The sequence below is a fragment of the Ceratina calcarata genome, unplaced genomic scaffold, assembly GCF_001652005.2.
Source record: "Ceratina calcarata isolate Rehan_Ccalc_2016 unplaced genomic scaffold, ASM165200v1 scaffold48.2, whole genome shotgun sequence".
Lineage (NCBI taxonomy): Eukaryota > Metazoa > Arthropoda > Insecta > Hymenoptera > Apidae > Ceratina > Ceratina calcarata.
The window spans coordinates 2,784,699-2,802,576 of NW_017172225.1; the positions used below are offsets into that span (position 1 = coordinate 2,784,699).

The 17,878-nt window shown below is 47.1% G+C and overlaps 1 protein-coding gene across 1 annotated transcript in view; it reads left to right on the forward strand.

Moving 5' to 3' along the window:
* Positions 1-17,878, forward strand: part of IRSp53 (Insulin receptor substrate 53 kDa) — a 106,681-nt gene that overhangs the window by 36,938 nt on the left and 51,865 nt on the right. Inside the window, exon 3 of the mRNA XM_018029435.2 lies at positions 5,821-5,896. Coding sequence (XP_017884924.1) covers positions 5,821-5,896 — 76 coding nt within the window. The remainder of the gene's footprint in view (positions 1-5,820; positions 5,897-17,878) is intronic.

Genomic DNA, 17,878 nt, shown 5'->3' on the forward strand with positions numbered 1-17,878 from the left:
CTGTATAGCCAATACATCCTTAAGACATCGATTGGACCGCAGATATTTAACAAAATGAAGCGTTCATGATATCAGATGGAATCCGGCGTCTACTGACAATTAGTTTCTCAGTAATCGTCGTGTTGATAATTTCTATCCATCGACTTCGGCATAAAAGTTGCATAGGAAATTCGATTTCGTCATTAGAGAGAACGGGTCGCGTGAAAGCGACTTCTAATGCCGTGAAATCATCCAACGTTCATTGAAACGTTACGAAACACGGCGGCGGCGTTCCGATTGATCAGTCAGTTTATTCGGTGCCATTCACCGGACAGCAACAACAACGGTGCACGAGGTAACGGTATCCGTCGACGAAAAATCGAAATTTCCTCGATAGACCGGGTCCAGTTTTTAATGTATATAACGTATACGTCGAAATATAACCAAATGAGAAGCACCGCATCTTTGTCCCACGTCGCTCTCTTACACGTGTCGCAATAGCGTTCACAAGAGCGAGCACGGTAAAGCGTGCTACATACGTCGGTGCAGACGAAATTCATGCATCGCGTACCGTTAGTCGGCGTTCATTGGCTTCTGGCTTCATCTCCGCCTTCCAAGCTTGGTTCTCTCCTTCGTTTTCTCTCTCCTCGGTGTTCCACCTCGGTCGCCTCTCGTTTTTACACGAGCCGAGACCAACTGGTTGCCAATAAGAGAAACCTTCCTCCGTTACCTCGTGTTGCTTCCATTTTCTTGCTGGTTACCCAGCGTGGCCAGTTATGCGGGACTATAACGGAATCGGTGTACCGGGTTAAATTTAACCTTGCTGCGCCCGGCGTTGGCCTTGTTTCGCCTCGTGCACCCTCTCCTGACATCCTTGAACGGTCGCGGAATTTTAAATCCCGTGCGACTCGGACGAGCCGTTTCGTCAGCTCTCGGAAATATTTCGCGCGGTCAACGCTATTTTTAAACTTCGCGTCTTCCAGTCGTCGATCTCTGAGACCGATTCTTATCGTCAGATCAAACAATGACTATTTCCTCTCAAAGTATTTATGCGATTCGTAGCTGCGCCATGATCTTTTTGCTCTTCAACTAGAAACGGATACGATCGTGTCGCGATCGAACCGCGAACGGGCTTTTCTGGAACGTTCTTTTGTCTTCGGAAGTTTCTGCGCGGTTATACGTGATCGGTTTACCGCGGATTGGAACAGAGAAGGGGTATACAAAAGTAACAGCAGGAAGTAAAAAAGGCACTTTTATCGCGGACAAAACGTTTTCAATGGCCACCGTTCTAGCTGCGGTGTATAACAATCGTACTTCTAACGGTATTGCGCCAGACCCAAACGTATATCTCCGTTCGAAACATTAAAAGCATGACCACTGAGCTATCATAAACCGAGTTATGAACGACGGAAATATCAATTATATATTCGCGTCCTCACGAAACATTTTCTTGGACAACGAGTACCTATCCAACAGAGCCAGGAGCGTATTTTTTTTCACGGCGTAATAGTACTAATGATCAGTTAAATGACGAGACAAATTCGCTTCGCAGCGTCATGTGCGTGCAGCGTGCGCGGTATGCGTTATTACGCAACAATTTTTGTCTAATGTCGGTTCCGTTGAAAAATAACTTGACGTTCCGACTACGCGGTGAGAGATTGCGCCATTAGTTTTCTGTTCCGTTTATTACGCGGACGCGATGCGTAATACGGGATAAAATAAGTGTACCCATACTTGCATGCGAAACGGCGCAGGCAGAATAGGCGGAAGAAACGCGCGACAGAAAAGAATGTATATTGAAACTTCACAAATCCGATTTCTCTGTTTAAAACTTCTCTCTAAACGAATCGTCCTCTAACGGACTCGTCAAACCTTTGACCCTGACGAAATTTATCATCGCCCAGTCGGTTTACGATACATTGATCGACGATACGAGGCTCCCGAGCCTCGAAGTGTCTACATATATTTTTCTTTCTATTACGGACATCCAGCAGAGAAAAATAATGCTATAAATTAGTATTGCCAAACGATCGGCCGTCGACGTACGGTACTCGGAGGTATTTTTTTCCCTGATCCTCGGGAGGTCAAGGATGATACGCCGTCCGAAGGAACCGGTTCTCTGAATGGATCGCGGGTAAATTCGACGACTCGCGCGGCTAAAGCCTTTCACGAGTCATCGCACAATGCGATTCCGTTTCGTTACGTAACGACTCTGTCGAACGCGTTTCATCCGATTCATGTACGTACCGTCGTCGAACCGACGATGCATTCAATGGCTATTGGATTAAAAACTACAGAACATGAATGAGTTTGTTAACGGTACTATCTGCCGAACGATTATCCGGAATCCTAAATGATTATCGTATTGATGCGTAGAATGAATGGTCGCGATTATTTCTTGATGCATCATACGAATTTCGATAGAGATTACCGAATGAACACAGTTTCGCATTGAAATAAATCAAAATTAATATCGGCAATTCTTTGTCAACGTCTCGGGTATTATTGTCTAAAAATTTCTCGTCGCCAGCGAAGTTTAAAAATTGTTCCATTTCTATCGTCGTCGATCTACCGGGTGTCTTCTCTCGGCTAATGGAGCGTACAGTCGTCGTCGCCGACTGGCGAACAGGTCGTTCCTTGAACAGCGGAAGACCACTTGAATTTCCATTCGTTCGTTCACCTCGCGTGCACATTTCCACACTGACGCCGCGCGTCGCCCTCGGGCCGATCCGACCACCATTCGGCCTAGGACAGCTCGGAGCTACACGTGTCCATCGCGAAACGATCGTTTCGTGACACCGTCGATCAACCCTGCGAACGGTAATCGTACGAATGGAACGTCCCGCCCGAAAACGAAATTCCCCAAAGCTTTAACGACCGCGGGAGAGTCCGCGAAATCACGCTCCGAACGATTTACTCGACTGGCTTGCCCGCGAATCAAAGGGACTTCCCATGGGACGAAATGCTCGATTCGCGCTGCCCTTGTGATTAAATCTTAATAGCCGTGCGAATTTAAAACGGTGCTGTTCGCTTTACTCCGGAATCTTTTAAAAGATTCGCTCTCATGCCGAACAGGGGACACGATAAAAGTGCGAACGCCTCTTGTTGCAATTTTATAACAAATCCACGTTTACCAGCGGACGTCTAATGACGGCAGTTATCGCCGAGTGGATCACACTTGACACATTCGATCAGAGTCAAGAACCAGGAACCCTCGACGGGATTCCGGTGGCATAATGCAGTCGACGGTACGCGTTTCCGTGAGGTGATCGTCGGAACGGGAATTTCGAATTCGAGTCAGTATGTACCGGTGGGGATTAGCCGCGGCGACGGTTAGTCCTTTGACCGTTCCGCTGGACGATCCCACGTTTCCGGCCAAATTACCTAATGGTGATAAGCAAAGACACTTTCCGTTCCACGGTCAGACGCGAATCGTTATCGCGCCGCCGCCGTGTGGTGCCCCGAGGATACCCATTATCCACCTCGTGCACCAAACTATGCCAAAACTACTGTTTCGCCGGATTTGATTTCCAAGCCGCTTCTTCTCTCGCTCTCCCGTTTACCAAGTTTCCATTTGACGGGAAATCAATTCGCATTATAAAATGTTACGACACTTTTTCTCAACGATATCTCCGACCAAAACATGGGCATGGACGCTCTTCGATTGAAATTCTATTTCGCCGTTCTCAAACAAAGAAGGAGGCAAAATAATAGGAGAAATTGGATTTTATCGAGTCCATTGAGAATGAAATATCGCGGGGACAATTTCTCGAATTATAACGACGGCAGCATTCCCATTACCCGGCATTATTTCCAAACACGTCCGTCCATTCTGGCAGCCGGCACGAAACTGATACAAGACTCCGGCCGTATCCACCCGAATGTGCATTCACAATCGCGTTCATTATTATCCGAACACGCACGTGAAATTTATTCGACCGTGATTTCTGTTTATCTTCAGCGCGCGTTTGCTCCCCATTTCTTTACCCCCCGCTATTTATGTGCAATTTATTGACGAGCATAAACAGTCGAAAATAATTTTGAAAAGTCGTCCGATTAATTATTGAGTTTACGAGGGGAACCATTTGCGTTCCATTGTATCTTTTCGTTTCGCGTTAATTTATATCGCGGATAGCCGATTAACGATTCCGAAATCCATGAAAATGTTCGGTTAGAGATTATGTGGATCATTACTCGCGGGACAGAGCGAGCTGCTGTTATTAACGTTCCTCTTCGGGCCAATTTCTTCCATCTGTGATGGAAGAAACTCCACGACGACGGATGATGAACGAGTTTACTGTAGATTACCATGAATAACGCAGAAATCGGGCCACGATCGCCAACGTTAAACCCGATTCGATCCTTCGTTCATCTGTGTAAAATGAGCTCTCGTTCACATATTGATTTTACCGCGTCGCGAATGACGTCACGATTAGAAAATACGCAACCTGACTGGTAATTAAACGAATCATGCGAATCGTCGGAAATGTTCATGTTACCCCGTGTTCGCATTTACTCCAGCCTTTCTTATCGGGGACTCGTTTCGTTAAAGGAGAGCCAGGAGAACGTAGTGCATTTCTGGTGTTAATCGTGGCTCCGGTTCACCCTCGCGAAACAGGCTTTCGTTGTTCGCCGGCTCGCAGATACCGTGAGGTCTCTGGGAGACCGTAAGCGGCTAAAAGGCGCCGCCTTGAAACGCTCCGAGTGAAAGGAGCACCCGCAGAAGAAAGAGCGAGACCGAGGTCGCCGAGAAGAGATAGACGCAGGAAGGCCGGCCTCGTCCTCTCAAAGCTGGAATGCCTGAGGGCGTCCGTACACGCTTCTCTTCTGATAACAGTGTGCAACCATGCCACTGGCTCTCTCTCTCTCATTATAACGTCCACCACCGTCGGTACCCACTCCGGGAATCCTGTTTATTCGGCTATCTGGCTCCCCTCGCTATCGACTAACCGCCAAGTTTCCGCTGACACTGTCTCAGTTTACTTTTCAGCTCCGTTTACTCGCGGTCCCGTGCGTCGCTTCGATGATCTCTGCGGAGAAGTCGAGGATGTCCAGAGTTTCGAGAGTCGCGGACATGTACCGACTCGACGATGATGGTCGAAACTCTCCACGCTTCGTCTTTGCGAAACGGCTCTTATCGTGCCTTCAATTCTAACTTCCTCGTATGATTTTTGTCTGGTTCGCGACCGTTGAACTCGATTCAACGAAAAGTTCGATGACACTGACGGGTATTACGAGTATGACCAGTCGCGATGGTTCGAGTAACGAACGAAGATCGGCTCGCGGTTTCCCGTTCGATCCACAAAGCCGACCGCGTTCCGACGATGCATCTGAAGGCTGACTTTTGCTCGCGAGGCCGATTCGTCACACTGACGTAATCTGGTTGGCTCGCGCTCGTTAACACCCTGGTCGATACGGCCGGCGATCGATCAAGGTCCGAGGAAGACGTGCCCCGATGCTTCTAGGCTTGACAAGTTACGATTCACAATTGCGCAGCAGCCTGTGTATCTCGTCGCGAAACACGGCGACAATATCACAGCCGAACGGGTTTTCTTCGCCGCAATTTATCGTTTCATTACGAACTTCGAGATACGTGCAGAGAAACTGAATCGACCGATACCGGATCGAAACCGACAGTTCGTTTCAACGGATTCAACGACGACCTCGATAAACGACGAACGAGTCTTCCGATTTATCTGCCAAACGTCTTTTACTGAATCACTTCTCACGATGCCATTCATTTCAAGTTTCAATCATCGTATGTCGTATATCGAGTGAGTTCATTCGTCGAACTTCTCAGCGGGACTGAAAGTGTAAACACGTTTTTACGTTTGATTGCAGAACATCCTGGACAAGTTCAACCCGGGAGCGAGGCAGCTGATCAATGCCGGGAAGGCGTATTTGAAAGCTCTCCATGGTGAGTGAATTAAATTGAATCTTTAAGGGGCGTAGAACGGGAGTACAAAAAGGCGGATGAAGTTCGGCGAGACAAATAGCGACGGACGGACGAACGATCGTCAAGTAGAAAAGAAGGTACGAACGAACGCGGGGCGAGTTTTACGCCGTCTCCTGGGTCCTGTTTCAGGATCGAATTGCCAGCTCGTCAGAATTGCGCACTGGAGGGGTGCATCACGGCTTCTATTTCATTCCCACTCTCGTGTTTCCGTCATCGGTCTTCCTTCCCAAACTCTTTTTGACTCATCGATTGGTCCTTTTTACGGTTCCATCAGGATCCATCGGGTGTGTAAACTGGTGGATCAGTACCGGCTCGACTTTCAAATTTTTCGAGACCACGTTTCACGTCTACGCATCAACTTCGTCTCTTACGACCACGTTACGAACGGTAGGAATTAATGAATCGTCGTCCCAAGAATTAGCCGCGAGTAAGTCTGATTTTCTCGGCTAAAAGACGTTTTCTTGAGAGACCACGACCGTGCAACGGATACTCGAGACATATTCGGCAAGCAGGTGACACAGGTCCGGGCCGCATTACGCGACACAAAGGACGGCTATTGTGTTCCCGGCGTGTCTCCTCGCCCCTTTCCCCTTTCTCCTATTTACTTTCCTCTTTTATTCGACGTTCATGGGGACACGCGAGAGATCGTCTCTCTGAATCTCGCCACCACACCGTTTCGCTTTGCTCTCGCGGAACGCGGTCTATTATGGCTGATAACAAAACGTCAGGCGTGGAGTCGGAAGGGGTTGAGGGGGACGGAAAATCGTTATGTAGCGGACCCCGGCGAGCTCGAACCGACTGGAAAGCTCCGACTCGTATAAGCGGAGCTTAAATCTGGCTTTGTCACGGTGGAAGCGCACGTGGAATCGCGAGGTGATGCTTGCAGCCTGGCCCGAGGTGGCGGAGGGTGCGCGCCACGGTCCCGAGGGAGAGAGGGACGGCACAAAGAGGGAAAGCGAAAGGGTGAAGAACGCGAGGGGCGCGGAAGTAGCGGAGGGAGAGCAGACAGACGGTGTGCGAGGGACGGAGCAGGAGGACTTCTGGGGTGGGAAGAAAATGGATTTGAACAGCGATAAGGGTCGAAGTCGGAGATACGCGCAAGATACGCTGTTTAAGAGGCTGATACGAAGAACGCGTTAATTAATTACGGGAACGTGATGAAATTTATTCGTCTCGATCGCTGAACACGTTCGAGTGTACGATAGGTCCCACGCGTTTCGTCGCGATTTAGGATATTAAACGGTATTTGGAATATTTATTTTCCCAGACATTACCCACCGCCTTGAACTTTGTGAATCGGCGACTAGTGAATTTTCAAAGTTCACACGCGTCTCGAGCGAACTCCGTGAACGGATGGTTCCAGAGACGATCCAGGCAATGAAAAATAAGGACAATGGCGAGTTACCGAGCGAAACCGCCGTGGAGAGAAAATGTGGTCCGCGACGAGGATGAAAGCGAAGACAATTAGACGAAGGAAAAAGGTCGATGGAAGGGCACAAAGAAGAGCGGCGAAGATAAAAAAAAACGGCGCCCGACGCAGAAAAATGTGCGGAGAAAAAGCATCGCGGGTATGAAAGAAATATGAAGCTAAAGTAAATGAGGAAGTCGTGTAGAAAATTAGAACTGATGAAGGGAAATGAAAGGGGAATCAATACGGGAAGCACTTGAAAAATGGCAGGAAATTAAAAGCGAGGAGGATGGGCGAAGGAAAAACAGGAAACGATAAGGGAACGTTTATGCGTTGCTCGCGATGCCCTCAGGTCCCCTTAAAGGGAGGGTCGGCTACCGTAAAGTATGCGCTATGAAAATGTCAACGGAGTAGATAGGTACTTCGTTCGAGAGGAGGAGGCAGAGAGAGTTAATCCTTTCTTAGGCGATTTAGATCCGGAAATTTCCGTTTCGAAGGATCAAAGAGATAAAGACGCGACGAGAGGAGTCGAACAAAGCGCGGAACGATAAAAATGAACTGTACTTATCTACCGAGAGGAGTTGAAAAAGAAACGAGACACGGTTCCAGAAACTAAGCGTCGACGAAAAAGAGTAGTGAACAATAGGCGGCAGGTAAAGAGTTTAAAGGCGGAGCTGATGAGACAAAAGCGAGGAAACGGATGAAAAGCGAAACAGTGTTTAACAGCGGAATATGGATTAGACGGAAACCGGGCGAACAGCGAGCGTGAAAACCAGGAGGAGAACACAGAAGGGGGTGCCGAGATTCAGATTCGGTATCCTAGCCGGCATCGGCCGGAGATATTGACGTATTTATTCCTGTAAATTTATGGTAACCGTGGAAGGAAATTCTTTGTCGACGGTCTGACTCGAGCCTGAATAAAACATATTTCCATGACCGGCACCGATGCCGTTACGGCAGTAGGTGGACCGCGAGATCGTAATAATCGCATTTTTACTCTTGCGTAAACATCTCTTTTTTTGTATGAGAGGGATTTCATCGTTTCGTACGCGTCGCGAAACTGTCGTAACGAAGGATCGACGAGCTCCACTATTTCTGGATTCTAAAACTGATCCATGACACTGTCTACCTTTCTTAACACGCTCGTAAATAACTTCCTTAAACGTTTCCTTTCTCGCCCGTATTTACAGTGCAAACACACCTAATAAATTCTCGTCGCAGTCGTCGTGCTTTTGCAAATACGCGTACTCCCATGGAATTTCTCCTCCTACGGTCCGCGTCGTTTTCACCCGGAACGTACGTCACACTGTTCTCAAACATGACGATCGAAGCCCCTTGAAAAATCTATTTTTCAAACGGCACGTTTTTAAGAGACGCGACCGTCGTATCAGGCAACGAAGAAGGTACGTGAACTTTAATTGCCGTCAAGTGCCGGACGAGTTAAAAAGCAAACGATTAAACTTGGCAGGAATTTGCTCGGGGACGGAGTTTTAATTCGCGCTCGCTTCGGAATACAAATGAAGGATAAGAATGTGACTAAAGGCGAATGGGAACGCGATTCTAACATAAATTACGTCTCCACGGTTAATCGGGTCCGTGAAACGCGGCGCATTGCGAAAACGCAATGAATTATGCAAAACGTTGGATGGACGACGGCGTGTAACCTCGTTACGCAAATCGTCAACGAAATTCTACGAACCTTTCGGACAGTCATTGATAGGCCATAGACTCTGAGACATCGGAGGATCCAAAATGAACCGCGGATCGTTATTTTTTTAGGACAATTGACGTTCCTCTTCAGATTTCGTCGAATCGAAAAAGCTTCTTCGTCCGCGAACGGCACGACGCGAATCGTAAAAAGATATTCCAATTTTTTCCATCGATGAATCGAGGCATTTGTAGGTAAGAGGAAGTTGGAGAACTCGGATTTGCATCGTATAAATAGTAAGATACAGCGGACAAAGAAATTCGCGACACTTCTTCCGCGATCCTGACTTATTCAACGCGTCGCGCGCGCGGGGAGTTCTGTGTATCTTCTCCCTTTCACAGTTTCCCAACTCGGCTTCTTACTTGAAACGCATTCCGCGAGATCGCGATAAATTATGCAAAATGTGGAGCAACCACTTCGCAGTTTCGAATCTTGTTTCGAGAACCTCTTAATCTCACGCCGAAATTCTTCGAAGATACGGGCCGAGAAAAACTGACGCGTGGTTCGCGACGTGATATAAAAAATCAAGGTTCCCCTCGCGGATCCAATTAAGTTCTACGAACGGACGTCGTTCGTTTTTTCGTTGTTCCGCAGTGAATTCGATTCGCTTCTTTTTCCACCGCGCTGACGGGGGAAATCATTAGGTACTTCTTGCGATCGGTGATATTTCAGCAGAGAGCAGTAATTAGAGAGCATTTTGTCGAAAGCGGTCTACGCAGACATCGTTCCTCTGCAGACTGGCAAGAAACCGTTGACAAATTGTTCGCCTTCCCGCTGTTTAAACCTCTGCCCTGACAAATCTCGCTGCGAAATCACCGCAGCTACTCAATTTCATTTCGTCGCTTCTCGTCTCGTCGGCGAACGAAATACAGATTTCTCAAATTTCGTTGTTCTCGAGTCCCTCGAAAATACGACGGATCCTGTGTTAGCGTCATCTGGTTCGCGATCGACGTAACTTTCGGGAATGAGACGAAGAAGCCAGGACAGACGAAGACGTTTCTCGTTCTGTTCGAAACAGACGAGAACCGATGCATATTCAGCGAAACATCTGCGAAGAGAAACGTTCCGCGACCTCCGCGGCGTGAGAGTCGTTCACGCTTTCGATGCAAAAGTGGTAAAGGGTCGCGCGAGTACACCGTTAGAACGTTAATTGCCTTTCGACGCGTACCGCCGCCGGTATTATGCGACGGTGTTTCAGACTTTTAACGGCGTTCTTTCTTGTAACGATAATGGCAGTGCAAGCGAAAAGAACCGGGCGTAGGTTTAGACCGTTTTTGCGAACCCACCCGGTGTCGAAACGATTTTTCGCTACGCGAAGTTTTTTTCACGGCGCGGAATATATTCTAATCGACACCCCCGTTTACGTCCTGACCAGTATGGCCAGATAATTTAATTTTGAGTTCGTATGCTTCTTAATATGAACAGCCTGTAATAGCGATTCGTACGAACGAGAGCAGTGGAAGCTATTCAGTACCGGCAATGCCCACTTGAGCAATGTATAATTTTGGAACGGAAGAAAATAGCCGAGGTTTAAAATCGGAAAACATATAAACCGCTATCGAAATAAATTTAAACGCGTCCTCATTTTCCACGTTCGTCTCAAATTTTCCCGGATTTAAAAGTCTACCTCTGGCATCGTTTGGCAATTTTTATTTGGCTCATTAAAAATTCGCGGGGACGATCGATCATTAAAACTACCGAGAGAGAGAGAGAAAGAGAGAGAGAGAGAGAGAGAGAGAGAAAGCGAGAGCGAAAGAAAATATTAGCGACAAGTGGCCGCGTCGCGAATAGACCGGCTAGTCGGATCAGAAGATGATCCCGAAGTTGGGCAAGTGGTTCGAGTGGGAGAACATCGTGAGGGCCCTCAAAGTAGCTCAACGACTCGTTATAAATTGTCGTCGACTGCTCCACCTTGAATTCCTACAGGAACGCGGCGTAATGGCGTGGAGGATCCCTTTGGAGAGGACGAGGCTTGCCACGTTCCGTTCCTTTCTTTGCCAGTCGGAAGGAACGGAACGAATTAATTCCGTAAGGACGAAAACTCGAGGACAAAGACGGGACGCGGGATTCAAAGGGCGCAATTGGATTCGAGAGACCGACAGATACGAACCAAGGAATACTTGCACGGAACCGTCTCTCTTTCTCTCTCTCTCTCTCTCCCTCTTTCTGTTCCTGATACAGTCGCGAAATTATTCTCGCTCAGAGTCTTCCCTCTTTCGCTTTGTCTACGCGAACGAGAGTCACTCGTATCGATGACATCGATCAGTCACTTAAAACCGGCCATATGAAGTTACGTACGACTGCTGATTCACGACTGATCCAGTTCAACTACGAAACAGATCAGGCGTCGTTTTCGTCGTTCTAAAGAACAACACCGTCGTCGATCGCGACGGAAATTGCCTCTGTTCGTCGAAACCGTGGCAGAGATGAGATCGGAGAAAAACGAACTGAGACAATAGGCGGAAAGGACACGGGGGCTGGTGAGCGTTATTCCCGGATTGGAAAATTGCGTCGACAGTTGGGACGGCCGCAAGGAGGGTGGAAAACAGAGGGGACAGGCCGACGTCAGGGCCAGATACAACTGTTAACACCAGAAAACACCGAAACCGTAATTACTACGGCTCGTAAAACCGGCCTATCTTTCCTCTCGCTTCGTCCGACCCTTTCGTTTTCGCTTTCTTCCGTTGCGATTACCCAGCTGCCTGTCTTTCCCTTCCGCGCGTTTTTGTTCGCCTCCGAACGTGGAGAGGAAGAGCAGACGTATTCACAAAACGTGAATCTGACGTATCAAATATTTTGTTCCCGCAGTAGAATTTCTGAAGAGCAAAAATTGAACGTACTCGCTATCGAAATCGCGTGGCCCTCTTTCATTACGTTACAAAGCATGCTGCTTCGACCCTTTCGTCATAAAACGGTCAAAAAGTTTGAAGTAGGTGGGGAGGCGAGAGTTCCGTCTGTTATTCGACGGACGAATCGTAATTCGGCATTCCGATATTCTCCTAGAGTCGAGTGGAAATCGATCGGAGGGGGGAGGGGTTTGGAAGGGCGACTGGCATCGGTGGGAGAGGGATCTCGATTGAAATCCGTATAGCCAGGTAGAATCGAAAAGAGGGCCAAAGGCGGTGCAACTATAGGAAAATTGACCGTTTCACTTCCGCGGATTCCATAATTAAAATCAGCCGACCGAGCCCCTTCCCTCTCGTCATTGTCCCCGGTGCCGCGACCGCTTCCGTCTCCGTGTGTCCGCGGACGCCTGTACCGCACGCGTTTTGCGCAATTTAACGAGAAAACTTTTCAAATTACATTCTACGGCTGGCACACCCCTCGAACCTCGTTTCCCTCCTACCCATCCAACTTTTTTCCCACTTTCGTCCCGTTTCTTCGTTGTTATCTCGCCTTGTGCCTTCCCCCGTTCCGCCCGTTTCGCAGCAAGCCGGGATTCGTCCGGCAACTTTCTGTGCTCGTGATAAATCTCATTTGTTTACTGGAACAGGAGCGTAATAAGGGAAATACCGCGGACGGGAAAGCCGGTTAAGTGCTTTCGAGTCTCTCCGATCCGCGAGAACCCTTTTCTACTTTTGTTCCCGCCGAGAACCGAACGGATCTCTACGCCTGTTGGCAATCACTCATCGGGATACCCGCGTTTCAATCACGATCGTTTCGCTTCGATCGTGATCCGCGGTTCGACGCTGATTTCCGGCAAATCCTCGAGTGTCTATTCACCATTGTGCGGGGGCGTGTGCCCCAGTTTCGCCGAACCGTACCGTGCTTTCATCCCGCTTTTCTTAAACGCGACGAGGCTCTTCGAACCGGCGAGATGGGACGATGTTCCGAATTTTCGCATCGCTCACGATCAATCGGGCAGAAAAAACGAGAAAAACGTAAAAATGGTAAAGCAATATTTCCGGTTTAATTACATTTAGGAAAATTCTATGGTTTCGCGTTTAAATGATACTACCACCGTTATTTGCATTGAAAACATCGTTTCGATGAAAGTTGACCGTAGAAACGTCCGCGCGGCTGTTGATTTTTAAAATGCACGTATGTCGGGGCAATATTATTCCAGAGGTTGCGGGCCCTTCAGAGGTATTACTTTCGCACATTCCTACGTTTATACAAAACTACACTATTCAACCAAAAATTACAACGTTCATCTTCCTTCCACTACCGCGCGTTTTGTACAAACCAACGAAATACTTGATGGTGTCTTCGAGTCGAAATCAATTTCTCTGGCGAGTAGATATTCGATGATTCAGCCGTTTAAAAGATGGCTGACTGATTGCTTCGAGGATGATCAGTCGTGTACGAAAAAGATTTCTGAGAATTACCTATGTGACCCGTGACGGTCAATTACCCCCGTAACTACCGGAGGATCGAACCGCATATTGGGAAGGGATTTAATAAAATCGTGATAGTCGACGAACGTCTGTTTGAAGGGGTCCCCGGGTTTCGCTAAGTTAATTAGAATCGCCGGTGGCCCAGGCTACTCCGATTAGTTGCCGGTGATCGATCTACGTACGAAATCCGTTTCCGTAATGGTTCCATTAGCACACCCGGTATGCGCACGAACGGATGATGTATGCGAACACGAACGCGTGAGGTATTCGCGATTAACCGAAATCGAGCCAGATTCCGAAATTCTGTCGCGCGACATTTACTCCTGAACCGCGTCGTGTGAAATCTCCAGTCGGCAGAAACCGTCGACTTCGTCGAGGGAAGCGGTACGCCAGTTAAAAAATAAAACTAAACAAATTATTATAAACAGGCCGAAACTCCGCCGTTTCAATGAATCGTTGATTCCGACGTCGAAACCGTGCCGCGGGCGACATTTTCATGCATTTTTATTGAATGAATAATTTGTGTATTTTGCATCTGAAATCGAGTTGTGGGAAACGTAATTAACTTATGGAATAATTTGGCTAAACGATCGGCATATTCAATTCGGTTATGAACGGTGGATAATTTTTGTAATCGAGCTTCGTTGAAAATTTTTATTTCATCGTGGCTGAAGCTCGATTCGTTGTAAAACTGCCGCGAGTATTTCAACTCCTTTCGACCGTTTGCGACTCGCATCGAGAACTCTTCAAGACTCGGAGCCGCGTCGTTCGATCGGATTTTAATTAGAATTCCTGAGAAGCAAAATTTGCCAAGGTAAAGACAGCTGAGGAGCGTAGTCTCAAATCAAACATTGTTTCACGAAGAACATTCATATTCCTCAAGTTGAAGAACTAACAGAAAGCTGTTTTTTATAAGGCAGTAAAGCGGTACGAGCCGTGGAATAAAATCATCGCAGTTTGAGAACTATATCCAAGAAATAAAGCGTCAACCTGTTGCACTATTCCTCCCGAGGAAATTAAAAGGCCCCGGTTCTGTTCCACTCGTCAATTCGATCTCGTAATCCAATGTCACGTCGTGATCGACGAACGTATTAAACACGAGTGGGAAGATAACGATACATTTTCATTAGACGACAATGTGATTTAGTCACCGAGGCTGACGCGTTTATGCCGTACCACTGCTGTTTCCGCGTTCAAGGAATTCAATTATTTCATTTAACTCTAGGACCGAGGGAATTAATTAATACCGTTTTGCTTTCGTCCGACACGTTTACTCTCTCTCTCGAGGAAACGAGTGGACAGAGCAAATACAATTAGGAGCGATTTTCTTCGGATAACGAGCGCGTCCCGAGTCTCACTGGTTCGAGGAGACGATCGACCATTCTTCAAAGCGTTTATTCGGAGATCGCGAAAGGAGACGAAGGAGCAACCGGATATGCAGAGAAAATATAAAAATGTAACGTGTCTCTCGATCCGCTCGAGCTTTTAGAAGATGTCCACTCTCACGCTTCGTGTTTATCTCGACACCCTCGAGGCAAAATAAGAGGCATAAACTGTCCGGTGAAATGTCTGTAAGCGGAGGGATTTCCTAAGAAACACTTTTATCCCTTTTCCGAATCCATCGAAGGTCTGAATTTCCTCCGATTTCCTCGCGACAGCTCGACCCCGGGAAAAAAGAGAGAGCGGCAAGTGTCAGCCACCGCCGCTTTCGACGAAGTATTTATCCGAACGGTGGGTCGGGAAGCGTGCGACGACGGGGTTGAAATGTAAAAGCAATCAGTCGCTTTAAAAGATTCAGGAACGACGTCCAAAGGGATGCCGGCCGAGATGCGCCATTATAGATTCTATTATGCACGCTTCTGAACGGAGTTAAAGAGCCTGAATAATTCCACCTTTTCGGGCATGTGGGTGAGGAAAATGTTTAGTACCTTCTTCCATTATCACTCTTTCCCCACGCTTTCTACTCTGCGGTCTCTATAGAAAATTTAACGCGTGCCAAAACCTCGTCGCGTTCCTATTAATAAAATCTTTCCAGCAGCGAATCGTTTTAATCCGTTTTCAGTTAACGTCTCGACGCGATGTTCGTGAAACGCGTCACGAAACGACCGATCGGGCGATAAAGACGAATAGAATACGATGTAAAATTGACTTACAGAATCTACTCGGTTTCTCCGAGGGTAAAAACAATAGAAATGCCTTTTCCGCCGCGGCAATGCTCGATTATCCGTTCGACTCGTTCTAGTGTTTGTCCGTTGTCTGGCGGGATCGAATGCACCGCGGCGGAAATACACTGGGAACCCGGAAACCCGCGTCCTTCACAAAAGGTTTCAGGGTAACCAATAAGTAGCGAAGATTCGATTATTTCCGGTCGGTGAACGCGCCCAAGTAGCCTTTTTCATCGCCGCGGACAGGAGAAGAGATTCCGTACGATATCGGCAGACTTCACTCACTGGACCGATGAAAAGGACTTTCCACCTCTCCATTATCTCTTTCACTCTTGATATAGAGAGTCATTTTAGTCAGAGATGTATTATTTCTTCTTGTCAATGCTCCATTGTTACCGCGGACGAGGACCTTTTCCATGATCAAATCACGTCCAATAATTAAAACTGACACGTAAGTATCAAAGTTCGCCGATCGAGAGAGGATCGATTTCCCTCGTTTAATTATCATTGTTGCGAGAGAAAATTTCTTTTGCATATAAAATGACAGCAATTAATTCAAACAATTCCGTATTAAACGTTGTTTTTCACATTTGAGAAGTATCCCTGATTTGATTTAACGCGTGTCGAAAATTATTATTTTCACCAGGAAAATATCGATTTCATAAAAATTAATTCTTTCCATACATCGATGGTTTTTGATTGAAATCGAGTAGCTGTAGAGTGAGTTGTAAAAGAGATTACCTACTCTTTCTCGCACACGTTTAATTGCCGAAGGGATTTTCAATTCCACTTGACAATAATTTCCTTCGAAAGTGAGGGTCGTTAAACGAGCTGCTTTCCAATTCGGACGAGAATAAAGAAACGGTATTTTCATTTGCCTTTCTCTCTCTCTCTCTCTCTCTCTCTCTCTCTCTCTCTCTCTCTCTCCCCGCTCTCTGACAACGTAGATCGATTTCGTTCGCGTCTATTTGCAGTAGTCGCATCGTTGAACGTACTACCAGTTAATTGATACATTCAGGACACCGGGTATGTTTAATTGAACGAACGACCCCAGGCCGAATTAACATTTAATTACAGGATTCCGATATTACAGGATTTCGCTCCTTTTCCACCTTCTTGACCCAAGACAAGGCGTGACAAATGCACTTAAATGCTGATCAAAAGGCTCCCGTTCGACCGTACCCGCTGATCAGAGTGGTTTCTATGCAAGTACGCGTCGCTCGACAAATGAAACGTTCAGATATTTTCAGTGTCATTGCATTAAAATTAAATCTCGGAAGGGTTCACTCCGTCAACGAATCCTTTCGCAGGATAGAAACCCGTTTCATTTTTTCGTCATACCGTCGAGGGGAAACGAAGCAATGAGCTTCCTCGAGCGATAATGAGGACCGAACGACGGAAAGTGGCGAGAAGATGCTTTTGTTCAACGGCCAGGCAGTAACTCTCCATCGCGTATTTATTAAAACGCGGCGAAAGGTCTTTTTAGGAAACGTTTTCCTTTCACCGCGGTCGAGTGCTTGAACGTTGCGCGGCGGCGCATTATGATAAAGCGACGACGGCAGGTATCTCCGGTCCTTTGTTCATTCAATGGCACGAAAATTTGTTTAACTCGAGTAATTGTTGTTCTCCCCGTCTCTCGTTACCCGTCCCGTCGCTCTTATTAAATCTGTTCCGTGAGCCGCGATGCCCTTTGTCACGTACTGCTAAACGACGTTAAGTAAATTGAACGTCGTTGTGCGACGAGAGCTGGTCGTTTAACCGGCCCTGATTCTCACTTCTCCGTCAAAATATTTCGGCGAGGTCTCGTTTTCACGGGCAAACGTAACGTTTACGATATCGATCGTTCACGATATCGATCGACCGCAAGCTCGTCGAGAATTTTGATTAATGCTTTCGTAGGCGCTTCCAGCGACGGTTCGTTATTTTTAAAAAGTGTAGTCGAGGTCTCGACGAATTTTCTTTATTAAAGCACGTCGTACTGGCTTTTATGAAATCCAGCAGAGGATACTTCCCTTACTTCATATTATGCACTGTGTCTTTTCACAGAGAAGTTATTAACTTGTCAGACGTATCCCATCGCCGAGTTTCTTCACCGTGAATTTTCCTCATCATTCTCTCGTTTGATAAACTACCGGAGCATACTATTAAAATCACGACGGCGCAACCGTGTCCACGCTGCTGTACCGAGAACAGAGTTAAAACAAATAAATCATTTAATCTGTTCGTAAGATCTGTACAATTTTTCTTGGCGATCGTTCGTCATAAAGTTTTTCCGTCGAAAACAAGAGACGAGACAGCGGGTGCTTTAAAGGGATATAATCCAAT